The 14494-nt window shown below is 38.4% G+C and overlaps 1 protein-coding gene and 1 pseudogene across 1 annotated transcript; one reads left to right on the plus strand and one right to left on the minus strand.

Annotated features, from left to right (window-relative positions):
- Positions 1-1087: 1087 nt before the first annotated feature.
- Positions 1088-9409, plus strand: LOC107664847 (protein Wnt-7b-like). The gene is made up of 4 exons (XM_016455525.1): positions 1088-1332; positions 3885-4111; positions 5999-6270; positions 7775-9409. Exons 1-4 carry the CDS (start codon positions 1250-1252, stop codon positions 8252-8254), a joined length of 1062 nt encoding a protein of 353 aa, XP_016311011.1. The 5' UTR covers positions 1088-1249; the 3' UTR covers positions 8255-9409.
- A 1696-nt stretch (positions 9410-11105) lies between these two features.
- Positions 11106-14494, minus strand: part of LOC107664846 (ataxin-10-like) — a 9961-nt pseudogene continuing 6572 nt past the window's right edge.

A 14494-nucleotide genomic window follows, 5' to 3' on the forward strand; every position in this document is an offset into this window, starting at 1 on the left:
ATGTGGAATACAGCGATAAATAATCACATACGTGTAATTTTTATTAGCTATCACACGTTTTGTCGATACCGTCCGATATGGATCCTGAAAGAAAGCGCTCGAAATCGCTACTGTTGCTATGGTTACCGAGTCAAGCTGACGCGACTTTTTCTTTTCTAGATCGCCTACGCGATTTTGTAACTTACTTTTAATCTAACTTTTGTGGTTACTGAACCTTTTTAGTGCTGTCAAAAAATTAATCGCATCCTAAATGAAAGTTTTTGTTTACATAATATGTGTGTGTACTGTCACTCTGTATATTTATTATGTATATATAAATACACACACATGCATGTATGCATATATATATATATATATAGGAAAAATATGTTTTGCTTATGTATAAAATATTAAAATTTATATATAAATTATATATATATATATACACACACACACGTAAATATTTTTAAATATATACATAATAATAATAAAAATGTGTTTGTGTATTTATATATACATAATAAATATACACAGTACACACATATTTTGTAAGCAATAACTTAGATGCGATTAATCGTGATTAATCGTTTGACAGCACTAGTTATACATACTATGTAAAAAAATGAAAAAAAAATAATAGATCTATACGTTTTAATGTTGAAATCAGTTGAGAAGGTTCAAGCCTTAATTAGGGGGCTCAGACCATCCCAAACCCCCTCATAATTCGCACCCTCGTTATACAGCTCCGATTGGTGACCCATGCCTGCCATCCACAGTGATGAGAGAAGCTGCATGCATCATTTACTGAAAGGAATTGTAGGCTGCCAAAGCAGAACACTTTATAAACCCTGAGCTTTCGCTTTTTGTGTCTTACAAGAAGTAAACAAGGTCTTCTTAATAGACCGTGCAACTATTATTATGAAAAGAAACGGTTTCGAATCAGATTTCTGTCCATGTCTCATCAATCTCTCTGACATTAAGCGCAATATATCACAAAAAGGCGGAGATGTCACTCAACCGTGCCCGTAAAGGTGGGCGGACTGGAGTGTCCCCACCTCTGCCAATGGCAAAGCACCGACGCTAGACCCGAAATCCCTAAAATCAGCCGTCAGCCCGCGGCGGGGAGCACACTCTGAATTAGCCCGTATCGCGCAGGAGATGACGGATCGTGTCTCCGCGCCCGCAGCTCACGCACGGACCGCGGCGCGCCGAGCAGCAGCGTAACGTCACGGCAAAACTTCAGAAGTTCGCTTTCTCCACGCATGTCACCATGCGCAGCATCTCATCCTGCGGTGCACTGCTGTCAGTCTACTACCCCCAGATCTTCCTCATCCTCAGCAGCGGCAGCTACCTGTAGGTTTGAACAACTGCTTTTTTATTCTGACCTTTAATATCCTTTCGGCGCTTTTGGCACAACAGTCAACAACTGGAGAAAATTAAAGCGTTAGGGTTTATCGTTATTGCATTGCAAGATTAGACAGTCATCTGGATATGAATGGTTTTTAAGAGTGCAAACAAATCATCATGTCCACATTTGTTGGAAATGGCATTATTTAGTGCACCTGCTGTGTTACACCATGAGACTTGAGTATGTGCATATGCTGTAATTATGTTTGAGCCAGTTTGTGCTTGAAAAACAAATGCTCAATGACTCCTTATATTTAGAATATATATATATAAAAAAGACAATAATGTATCAGAATCCATTCATTGTAAAATTTTTACTAATTTAAAAGAAAAAAAATATTTAAAATAGTACAGTAAAAATGTTAATTAACCTGTAAGTTTAATGAACACACTAAATGTAATTTACTGTAAAATACTGTAAAATTGTGTTTTTCAGAAATAAAAAGTATTAATTACATACCAACTCCTAACAAAATCTATTACATTCAACACAACATTGCATGTTCTTTTACTTTAAAACATTGTTGAAGTTAATTAAAAAAGCATGGCTAAGTGTATGGAGTACAAAAAACAGTAAAAGTATATTCCCACAAATGTTATCTTTTATTTAAATAGTTGTTTATTATTTTTGTTAACAGTTATGCACAATATGGTTGATTGGTTAATGTTTATTGCATTTTAAGTGTCCTGTGTTGTATTGATGGTGTTTGTGTGGGTAACACTGCAAAAGTCAAATTTTGATGAATTTGAGCTCATTATGTGCCTTCTGGTTTCCCACCTTTATTATGGTGTTTATCAATATATTTTGAGATACAAAGCAGATTTTAGTAGTTCAATTAGGTTATAAAATACCTTAAATACCTCCCAAAATACCTTATATGTTACAGTATTTTTAGTGAAGTTGCACTGAAATTAATTATTCAAATGAGCAGATTTCCAGTTATATACTAATCATACCACCCAGTTACAGGCTAAACGTGTCATGCCAGTCTAAACCAGTTCATTCAGTCAAAATTGATGGGATTACCTTTCATTCATTTGCTGTGAGTCTGTGAGGACAATGTTTTACTAATTACATCAGGTTCTGATCTGAAATGCTTGTAATTGGAAAACCTTTTTTTTTTAATTTGGAAAAAAAAACAGAGGGTGAGATGTGCGAGATGTGGCTGGAAAAGAGTGAACCTTTTATTTGCACAAAAGTTCAGCCTGTGGAGAAATTACTGAGCCACACGATTCAAACGTATGTGTAAGACCATAAATGTACTTTAAATAGATTCTGGTCACTCTTTCTGAAGTGGTCATTATTTAAAGCTTTGAGTCCGAGTCTTGTCAAATTTACACTTTGTTCTCTGATTCTTAGTTAATTAGGTAGCCTGTAGACTATTTAGAGGCCAAAATGTTCTTCGTGGACGTTCCTCAGACCAGACCTATGAAGACTAAAGAAATCTGCTGAATTCCATTAAAAATGACTTTTAAAGTTTCCCTGTATTCAGATGCTATTAAATAACATTCTTGTTACAAGAACAAGAATGCTAAACCGTTATTATGACTGATGAATGGACACTCTAGTTTTGGTAGCTCCTCTCAAGCATTCTTGGCTGAAATGTGTTTATTCCAAATTTGTATCAGGACATTAGTTGCACTGCTCTAAAATGGGTCAATATATTTCCGGATCGTGTTCACTTAATTGTTAGTCAATAGACTAACACTGGGGTTCACTTCAGCAGAACAGACAGCTTGATTTACAAGAGTAATCCACATTTGCGTGTAGTTTCACTTTAATTGGGCTGTATATTCTGTGATCGCTTTGTTGTTTATGGTCTTTATCTGTAGAATAATGTATGGTTGGCCTGCTAATCTGTTTAGACGTTATTTGGGACATTATTGTCAAGTTCATTTCCATGCTTGCCTGTAAAAGCTTTGATTCATGAACTTTGAGTTGTTTGTTGTTCTGTTTTAAACAAGTCATGAGATGCTCGGAAATTCTTTTATTATAGTAAAGGCAATCCTTTAAATGTTTCCTGCGGTATATTGAAAAAAGATGGAAATGTTTGTGAGGAAAGTGTCTGGCAGAGTGCAGTTAAATCATGAGGGTATTTGAGGGGTCTGTACAAACTACACTATAAATATATCTTCTAAAACACTAAGCAATCTTAAGTAGTTTTGTGCAGTCCACTAACCAAGAAAATGAAATGCATGAAGAGATAGTGCACCCAAAAATGAGAAGTCTGACATTTACTCACCCTCATGTTGTTCTTTCTTCTGCAAAACACAAAAGGTGATATTTTGAAGAATGTTCTGTTCATGCAGTGAAAGTCGATGGGGTCCAAAGCAGCACTGGACCCCACTGATTTAAAAAAAATATCGTGTAAGTTATACAGGTTTGCAACGACATGAGGCGAGTAAACAATGACAGAATTTCCATTTTTGGGTCCCCATTTCTTGAATACCTGGTCTACATCAGCTGTTGACATCAATGTACCTGGTCTCCTCCAAAGGGCTTTGTCTTCAGTCGTGGCTTTGGGCGCGAACATCATCTGCAACAAAATCCCTGGCCTGGTTCCCAGACAGCGCGCTATCTGCCAGAGCCGCCCAGATGCCATCATCATCATTGGGGAAGGCACTCAGCTGGGCATCAACGAATGCCAGTATCAGTTTCGCTATGGACGGTGGAACTGCTCTGCCCTTGGGGAGAGGACTGTCTTTGGGCAAGAGCTGAGAGTAGGTCAGTAGGTGCAGCCCTGTGATCTGTTCTTGTGTGTGTGTGTGTGTGCGCGTGTGTTGCTTTGGCTGCGATTTGTTTCCGTGAGAGTGTGGCCCTGCGACACAAGTGAGACGAAAAGAGGTTAAAGTGGATGCGATCTGTCCGCAATTACATTAAAATAATTCGCACGGTTACACACACACAAATGGCACCAGTTACTTTGTGAGAACCTCAACCGAAGAACACACAGTAATATGTTTTTTTTAAATATAGCACTCACATATAAATTGCCTTTCAGTCAGAAATGTTTTGTTACGGTCAGGGTGCGGTGCGAGGCTGTGTTTAATTCAACGGTCCTGGTAACAATCACTCTTTTGGGGGTTGGTTGGCTCTACACAACATAATCTTATTTCTTTTGTGCAAGGAAATGTATGTTTCTCGGCTATAGTGATCTCTACACTGTGCGTATGTGGGTTCTAATATGTAAGCTTTTATGTTCTGTTGTGCAAATTGCTTGTGTGAGAGAAAGAAAAGTCATTGTATTGTGAAACTGTAGCAGAAATGTTGAGTTTCATATGCAGTATCTGGAATGGATGGAATCTACAGACTATTTACTCAATTTCTTCACCAATTTTGACTCAAATTGATTTAAACATTATAAAACAGTTGAGTGTGCTTTTATAGGTAGCTAAAAGCGTAATCAAATTAGCTGAAATATTTAGGAAGCAGGACACACTGTACCTACAGTAGAGAAAATCTTCCAAAATGCTTTGCTCTTCACTGACTTTCATATTTCTCAAAATTGAATGTTCGAATGGACATTTTAGGATAAACTGTAGGTTATTTAATAGCCATTGTGAACTTTACTGAAAGGCCATTGGGTTTTCCCACAAAATCCATTAGAATAACAGTAGTTAAAATTCACCAGTAGATCCAGACACGCATTACTTGTCAAATTATACAAAGACTTTATATCATTCAGATCTCTTGGCTGGATAAGGGAAATATCCTGTGCTCAGTCAAACCTGATGATCAGTTATTGGATGTCGGCTTTAGCTATGAAAAACCCCCCCCACAACACTAATGGTCTCTTTCCATTTTGTAGGATGGAGAGGGTAATCACTGTTGCCTTTACAAGATTCACTGCCAGCATATCTTAATGAGGGATATTATCCTAAAAAAGAAAACAGCAATTTCATATTTATTTCCTGCTTATACTGTAAACGCAAATCGGTGTATACTAAAATATTGCGGTATTATTGGCAGACTTGATGATTAGTCTTCATCTAAAGTTTGGCGACAAGGTCTGACTATAATCGCAAAAGTGATGACCATAGTTCAACTCTACACAACATGGCACTAATGTACAATGGAATAACCAACATTTTGGGGAATAGAATTGAATAAAATAGAATAGAGAGAGAAAGTAACCAAATGACAAATGAACGCAACACTTTGTTTTTAATTCAAAGTGAAACTCTTACATTCGGTCGTTAATTAATGCATTAGTATAGAGATAACAGTATAGAGATCTTTGTGGTGGTCAGTCCATTCTTACTAACCTCTTTTCATGAAGGCCGACCAGCAGGGGTCAGTTTAGTCTTCTTACATCAATCTTGAGATCAAGAGTGCTCAGTCGTGCTCCTGGAGATTTACCTCCCTGCAGTTTAGTTCCATCACTAATCAAACAAACATGAACCAGTTAATCATATTTAGGGTTAAAAATTAGTCAGGTGTGTTTTTGCTGCTTCGCATTGGAAGTTAGACCCCGCTAGTGAATGCAGTAGCTACACCGTTGAGTAGGAAATCTAACAAAGATGCACTCAGACAAGAGGAAACTCACTGGCATGAACTTTGGGATGTCAGTGGTGTCAAATCATCTCAGAGGTTCTACTCTTTTCTTCCTAGGTAGCAAGGAGGCTGCGTTTACCTACGCCGTCACGGCAGCAGGTGTTGCCCACGCTGTGACAGCAGCCTGTAGTCAGGGCAACCTGAGCCACTGCGGCTGTGACAGAGAAAAGCAGGGCTATCACGACCAGGAGGAGGGCTGGAAATGGGGCGGCTGCTCGGCAGATGTCAAATACGGCGTGGAGTTCTCCAGACGCTTTGTGGATGCCCGAGAGATTAAAAAAAATGCAAGGAGACTAATGAACTTGCACAATAATGAAGCAGGAAGAAAGGTATGGAAGACAAGTTGTATAGAGTTGTATACATATACACATATTTATACAAAATTTAAAGAATTCCTATGTTTTCATGATTTAGTTAATAGAAACCATGAATTTTGATACATTGCTTTTAAACAGAGAGATTAAAGACTTAGGAACATAGGAACATTACTACTGAATTTCAAATCCCTCTCATTGAAGGGGAATATTAACATTTAACTAAACGGGTAAATGTCAACTATCACGTACCTCTGTCTGTTGAACATATCAGTAACACATCAAACAGCCAAATAGTTCTGCTTTTAACTCAAATGTAACCATATACATAAATGGGGACTTGAGAATTATGGACATTTCTCCCATTCTTTGATGTGGCCCTTCGGAAGGTAGAGAAAATTACAGGGTATGGTCTGGCTAAAACATATTTTTTCCCCTCAGTTTTGACAGATATCTGGCATTGCACATTGAAACATTGCTTAGGACGTATTGAATAATGGGTTTTGGTTCAAATTGCTGAAAACAGTCAAAATAAAATGTCAAGAATTTCCCTTACCCAACAGCTGCATGAATTCACTCGCACCTCAGCTTCAGAGGCCTCTGATGAAGTCATGCCCATTGTAAAATACTATGTGAGTCTTGCTAGGAAATAAAAACCAGATAAACCACGTGTGTGTGTGTGTGTGTGTGTGTGTGTGTGTGTATGTGTATGTACTTACATATAAATGTATATAGCTTGATGTTTTAGTGAAAGTATTGAGCATTGTAAATAAATATAAAATGTAGTATAAAAACATAAAACTTGCATATAAATTTAAGTAATATAGCAATATAAACAACTTACTACTTATATTTATATTTTAAGTTTTAAAAATTATATTTTACATTATACATATAATTACATTTTACAATTATATTTTACATTACACACATTACCGCACAAAATTAAAAAGAAAATTAATGTGTGTAAATAAAATTAAAATGTATGTATTTTTATTTTATTTTATTTACAAGTCAGTATGTGACCCTGGACCACAAAACCAGTCATAAGGATACATTTTTCGAAATTGAGATTTATACAGCATCTGAAAGCTGAATAAACAAGCTTTCCATTGATGTATGGTTTGCTAGGATAGGACAATATTTGGTCGAGATACAACTATTTGAAAATCTGGAATCTGAGGGTGCAAAAAAATCTAAATATTGAGAAAATCACCTTTAAAGTTGTCCAAATGAAGTTCTTAGCAATGCATATTACTAATCAAAAATTAAGTTTAAATATATTTACAGTAGGACATTTACAAAATATCTTCATGGAACATGATCATCCTAATGATTTTTGGCATAAAAGAAAAATCAATAATTTTGACCCATACAATGTATTTTGGCTATTGCTACAAATATACCCCAGCGACTTAAGACTGGTTTTGTGGTCCAGGGCCACATATATACATTGCCGTTCAGTTACAAAACAAAGCACCAACATTTGGTAACACTGGGTTTTTCCCTACTGTTGCAGGTTCTAGAGGAAAGGATGAAGCTGGAATGTAAATGTCATGGTGTCTCCGGCTCATGTACCACAAAAACCTGTTGGACAACTCTGCCGAAATTCCGAGAGATCGGCTATTTGCTTAAGGAGCGTTATGCCACTGCGGTTGAGGTGGAGGCCATGAGAGCCACGCGTTTTCGCCAACCCTCTTTCCTGCATCTCAAGCAGTCCCATGGGTACATAAAGCCCACGGACACAGACTTGGTTTACTTGGAGCACTCACCCAACTATTGTGAGGAGGATGCTGTGACGGGGAGCACGGGAACGAGAGGACGGCTGTGTAACCACACGTCCCCTCACACAGACGGGTGCAACCTGATGTGCTGCGGCCGGGGCCACAACACCCACCAGTACATGCGCGTGTGGCAGTGCAACTGCAAGTTCCAGTGGTGCTGCTTCGTTAAGTGTAACACCTGCAGTGAAAAGACAGAGGTGTTTACCTGTAAATGAGCGAAAGGAAGACTTAAAAGGACAAGAAAGAAAGGCAAGAAGCCAATGGAAAGAAACAGGAAGTGTTTGAAACAGAAATGGAAGTGTCGAATTGGAAGGCTTCAATTTGCACATCAGGCAGTCTTTATGCAAGAAAGGCCGTTGCCAAAGGAGAACCGGGATGGATAATGAAGATGCCTTGAGAGGAAAATGCACTGACCTCAGACTGACTTTTTGGGGATTTCATGCAAACATATGGACGCTATATATATGCAGCGCTAGGCTTTTGTAGATATCAGATTCTCACAGACTTGAGGAAGGTCAGTTAGGGCCTGTCCTGAGGACCTGATATTGACTCAAAACTCCTATTGGACAGTCTAAACTGCCCACTAAGGTGATCTTTTTCAAATTAAGACGAGAGGAACTTGTAAGATATCCCACCAGCTAAACCCCTATGGAAGTTCGAGAGGAAAGAGGTGCTGCAACTTTGCAACTCTGGAAATGCTGGAAAGCTTCAGTCACACTGTATCTGTTTGAACACTGAAAAAAGAACCCTTTTCCCTTCTCTTTGGAGAAAAAAAAAAAGACTGAAAATGTTCATACTGTAGATGTCTCGTAATGGTACACAGAAGTAAAAACTTCTAATATCATTGCTACTGATCTGTTGCTTCCAAAACACAACCTGAAACAGTATAGGACACTGCGTATATAAAAAGAGCTTATTTTGCAGTTTACTGATGAAGAAAAGTGGCCAATTAATTTCTACACTTAAGAAACCATTATTTTGGTGGATATGTTGCCAATTGCTGCACTGGTGGTTATGGCGCGTACTGTGGGCTGTATGGAAACAAAAACCGATTGTGTTTTTTAATGAGAAGAGAAGCTTCCTTAGTCATATCAAGACTTGGCCATGTATGCTGCAATGCTCTAAACGTGAGTGTGTAAATGTGTGTGGGAACGAAAGAGATGAGATACTTCATAGAGTGACCAAACCATTCCCACGAATGCCAGAGACATAGGATTCCACATCACTGCTCCGGCGTGCACAAGGTCTAGTTATATTCCGCTTGAGCCAATGGACCATACAGATATGGGTCTAAAAATAAAATGGTTAAAAGGTCACTGGAAATATTTTGATTAGCATTTGTTTTTCATCTCAATTGTTTATACGAGTTATATAGCTGGCAAATTTGGTAAAATATATTTTTTTATGTAGAGAATATGGCACTTTATGTCAGGTATATTCAGAGTAATTATTGATACTATTTTCTCTGTAATGTTTTTATTGTTTAATTACAGATCTCCAATTTTTGTCCCAGTTTAATTATGTAAGTTTTTTTTAATGACTTTTCCTGAGTTCTCCATGATTTCTTTTTCAAGTTTGATATGAAACCATCTCATCTTTTTGTTGTCTGGATGTATTTATACTTTTTTTTGGGCAAAGATTTACAGTAAAATCGCTAGATAAATAAATGAATCAAACAGTTTGGATCAAATACATCAAACTGTGGTCATTTAAATGAATCTTTTTACTGAGCAAAATGATGCCATGTTGTTAAATGCACGTCAGCATCTCTCTCGACTCAGAAAGTTTCTTCCCAGAAGCACCAAGCGGCTTATAGTTGTGGGTGTAGATACTGCGAAACGCTGATCTTGGAGTGACACAGAGCTGTTCCCACCTGGGTTTGAATAGGCATCCGACCTGGCTCATTCATTCACCCGCCGTATGCTCTCTGCCCCTCTGGTCTTTTTCCTGTGGGTGAAAAGCATTGCAGGCAGCCACCGAAGCAGAAGTAAATTGGACCTGTTTTGTTAGCCGTCTGAACTGCTGGGTACCGGAACCACGTAAGCTCCCAACACTATACCCTGGATTGAGAGAAAAGTCAACCCCGATTGTTTCGCACAAACATTTTGTCATTAAAAAATATGAGGCAGAAAAAACGGTGTGGTGGGGAGAGCAGAGGCCTCCATAGAGGGGTATTAATGCTACGGGGGTGTATGTGTGTGGACCACTCAGCTCATTCCAGAATGGGACGGGGCTAGATGTGATTCTGCAAGCTAATACTTCTGGTCTGATTCACTTAGAACAAACTAAGGGCAGAACTAGATGACCAGGAGAGCCAAAAAGTGGTGTGGGATAGCCAGAGAGAGAGAGAGAGAGAGAGAGAGAGAAAGGCCTGATGACTGATTTCTGGTCAGTTTGAGAGAAGTTGCTCTTCTAATGTTCTATGTATATTAGGCTGGACAGTAAACAAGCAAAACTATCAATAAGAATCTAGGGACACTCTTCCTAAAATAGAAAAGCACCTATTTTTTATGTGTAAAGACCAATTTATACTGTTTTTTTTTTTTAAGTAGGCAGAGTATACATTCTATTATAAAGAAAACATGTTGTTTACAAAATTAAATTATTTGATTTATAATCATGAAAATATTTACTTTATATTATTTGAATAGTATATGTTTTCTACTCGATATCAGAATATAAGAGAATATATATATATATATATATATATATATATATATACACACACACACACACACACACACACACAAATACCATTCAAAAGTTTGGGGTGAGTAAAATTTCTTTAAAATTAATCAATACTATTTTTAATACAGCAAAAATGACAGTAAAGACTTTTACACACACACATATGTGTATGAATATATATACAGTGGGTACGGAAAGTATTCAGACCCCCTTCAACAATAATATGTCAAAATATTAATGTTTTTTTTTTTATCAAATAAATGCAGACTTAGTGACTTACTTCTTTCAAAAACATTAAAACAGAACCCAAACTTTTGAATAGTTGTGCATACTTTTAAAATGAATGTTCTATTTTCAAAATTGATCTAGCGGTTTTGAACACTTTTCCATGTTCAAGTCAAAGCTTGTTGCCTGTAATGGGATCTCTGGTTGTGCTGACTGCAGATTCACACAAATGAGTGTGAAATTGCTCTCTTGGTTTAAAAAAATCTGATTTTATGGAGTGTACACACAGGTAATTACATTGCGTTATTTTATTGTAATAATTGCACTAAATTAAAGTTAAATAGACAGCCCTACCATACAGTAATCTCCATCTACCAAGCTACACGGGAAGCTTGTTCAAATAAAAGGGGAATTGTTGAAATTGCACGGCTTTGTAAACAAACCCGATTTTAAAGCACACAAATCTTAAGTCAGCTTTCAAAAAGAAGGATCCGAGTCTCACGGCTATTCAGAGACTAACTTTATGTGTACAGATCAAGAGACGGCCTGGTCTCTATAAAATGCACTGAATTAGGGATTAACCTCTACTCTCTGCTGGTCACCAGTCTCTTTAGTGGCTGAAAAGCCAGGAAGACACGGTTCTCCTTGTTTCATAGGATTTGAATCCCACTTTGGGGGGGTTGGAATCAAAGACCACTAAATGCATCACAGACATCAGCATGAGTCCTCTCAGATAAGCTCCTCTGATTGATTTCCTCTTGTGTGGGGAACACAAAGCCCAAACCACCCCCTTATGCTCCCAACTACTGATTGGATATTTAATGACCCCAGTGTGTCGTGGGCGTTTTAAGCCATCTCCAGAGTGTAATATAGCATGGTAAAGGGGTGTGGGGATGGGTTTCAGGGACAGCAGTTTCCAAGCTCTACTTAATCAACTAGGGGTCCTTCTTTAGGGGCCTGAGCAGTAGACTGCCATCCCTTTCTTCCACTCTGAAGCCCATTTCTCTGAGCATTGAGTCGTCTGTCACACCTTGTCTCCGAAGACCTTGTATCAGTTTCTGATTCTCTAGGTTGTGTTCCAGGATGTTCCGGATGGCAAATACAGCCCACTGGCTTATGACTGTAAAGAATATTAAGGACAGTTATTGTTTTCAGTGGTTTTAATGCATTGCTATGTGGTTGTCAGGGTGTTCTTGTTGGTTTCATGCAGGCTTCAGCCAAAAAGCCCACCAAAAAGCCTCCATGATATTCTGGTCTCTAGATATGGTTCAGGAACTACCTTCAACATAACTTTGCCATTTTATCGTCCACCAGGATGCAAATTCGATCACTTTGAAAAGTAATAGCACATCACTCCTGAATTAATGTCTAAGTTTATACCTAGGGCAGGGACGCACAATATATCAGTTCATCAGTATATCACATAATATTTTATACAAATTTTGCCCATACCAGAAGTGAAGCTAGCAACACCAGGTCCAGCAACCATGCTAAACAGTAAGCAACAATGACAACTTCCTAAAGTGGTCAGGAAGCAGCGTCCGTGAGGACACAAGCTCAGCTTAGTGGCTCATCCCCTAGTGAAAGAGCAGCTGGCATTGTGCCCTGCTCTCTTTAATACAGACCGGCAGTGATCGCTAGAGAATGAAAGGGTTTTTTTTTTAACAACAGTGCCAGCATCAGTCAAGGAGCCTTTGGAAACACAGCTGTAATACATCAGATTGTCGTGTTATCAATGAACCGTTTCATATGGAACAGAGTTGGCAGGATGCAGGTCAACACTATAAAAATACAAAATGTCACTTAATTTCATTCAAGTGGTGATTTTCCACCCAGGATTTCAATCAAGTTTTCCAGAAAGTGTTGCACATCTATAAAACTGACTTCTGTCAACACCACAAAATTACTCATATATGCAATACCTACATTTAGCTTCATAAACTATTACGACTAGATATTTCCCACAAGGAGACTGATGAGTGAGGGTTACAAAATGATCGTGAGTCAGCCCAACAGTTCCACCTCTCTACAGGGGACGTTGCTAGGTGGTGGGACATGAAACCATTGGGCAAGATGCTGGCTTTGCTCGAATAACATCTCAACTGCGTTTTCAACTCTGAACAAGCCACCAATCATTCAAACATGAAACACTGCGGTAAAACCTCCATTAGTAATGGAATTTAAGGGGCCATTACAATGCTATTCACACTACAGATAGCAATATCTTTGCATTTTTTTGTGGTGGTTTTCACTAAACCAGAAAACCCTCATTAAATACACCTCAAAAGCACAGTGTGAAAAAATAAGTGCATGGAGTCACAATCAAGGATACAGGGGTTGTTGCTGTCGATGCTGCAGTTGTCCAGAATGAGAGCTATACCGTCCAGTTCTCTTACCTATAGGGGACAAATGGAAAAAACGAGGAAAACAGTCTTTAACAGGGACATTGTGAGCCAGACTGGTCAGAAAACAATTACTTTCCATGGAGGAAAGTCCATGCGGTTGAGCTCTGGTTTGGCGCAGTCAAACGAGTTTGCGCTGGTTTTCGTCACATGCAGTCTCTAACTATACTGTACATTACCCTGAGTATGTATCGTAACCCAAGAGCTACAGCGGTTGCCCTTTAACCACCTTGATTCCATTAAAAAAAAACTGAATAAGAAAGAGGAGACACAAGACATAGAGCCCTGACAGTTTTCTGCTGCTAATGACAAGCATGGTGTTTGATTGAGAAAGTAGTGCTAGCAATAAAACTAAGGGAAACTTATGTAACTGTACGCTTCAGCCACAGAATTAGTTTTCTTTGGCTATCCTCACATGTAGTGGACTACTGTAGAGGCAGCATTTTAAGGTATCAGCACTCCTGATGCAAAAGCTGGTCCTACGCTTAACTGTTCTGCCACCTAAGATACTTTCTTGTAGCAAAGCAAACACTGAAAAAAAAAATCCAAAACGGCAAGCAAGTGGATAGAAATGTAGTTCAAAAAACATACTTCATTAAAAATAGCAAAGTATCGATAAAAACAGTTCAGTTTTATAAAAATTCATTTTTTTATAATGTATTTGTGTTTAACATTGTTACATGCTTTTTTGAGTATACCATTAGCAGCATAGCAACATAACACTAAACTGTGTTTTGCGCGAGAATTGCTATTGTGTGGTACTGCTTTTTATGTAGAGCTGTCTAAATTAGTCATTTAAGAGGTCCTCTAACAAAGACGATGGTTTAGAGACATGGGAATTTAAAAGTTGACCTTCTTTAGACTCATGCGTCTAGCACAACAATAAAACGTCAATCCCGTCTGGTTTACACAGAAAAGTAATGGAAAAGCAGTACAGTGGAATGCAAAAATGCATTCTGAATGAACGGCCCATTAGAAAGCAGCAACGGGAGCTGTGCACTCACAAGGTTTTGGAAGGTTTTGGTCAAAACCCAGTTTTGTGCATGGCACCGTTGGAGAAACAGAGAAAAACCAGTGTTTCCCAAACGGGGTGCCGCGGCACCCTGGGGTGCCGTCTGTCGAGAGCAGGGAGAGCAGGGG

Source organism: Sinocyclocheilus anshuiensis, unplaced genomic scaffold (assembly GCF_001515605.1).
Source record: "Sinocyclocheilus anshuiensis isolate Anshui unplaced genomic scaffold, SAMN03320099.WGS_v1.1 scaffold299, whole genome shotgun sequence".
Classification (NCBI taxonomy): Eukaryota; Metazoa; Chordata; class Actinopteri; order Cypriniformes; family Cyprinidae; genus Sinocyclocheilus; species Sinocyclocheilus anshuiensis.

Excerpts from the sequence above, each read along its gene's own strand:
- LOC107664847 (XM_016455525.1), top strand. The coding sequence starts at position 1,250 with ATGCGCAGCATCTCATCCTGCGGTGCACTGCTGTCAGTCTACTACCCC. Across the intron at positions 4,112-5,998 it reads TGGGCAAGAGCTGAGAGTAG|GTAGCAAGGAGGCTGCGTTT; the intron begins GTCAGTAGGTGC and ends TTTTCTTCCTAG. Across the intron at positions 6,271-7,774 it reads ATAATGAAGCAGGAAGAAAG|GTTCTAGAGGAAAGGATGAA; the intron begins GTATGGAAGACA and ends CTACTGTTGCAG.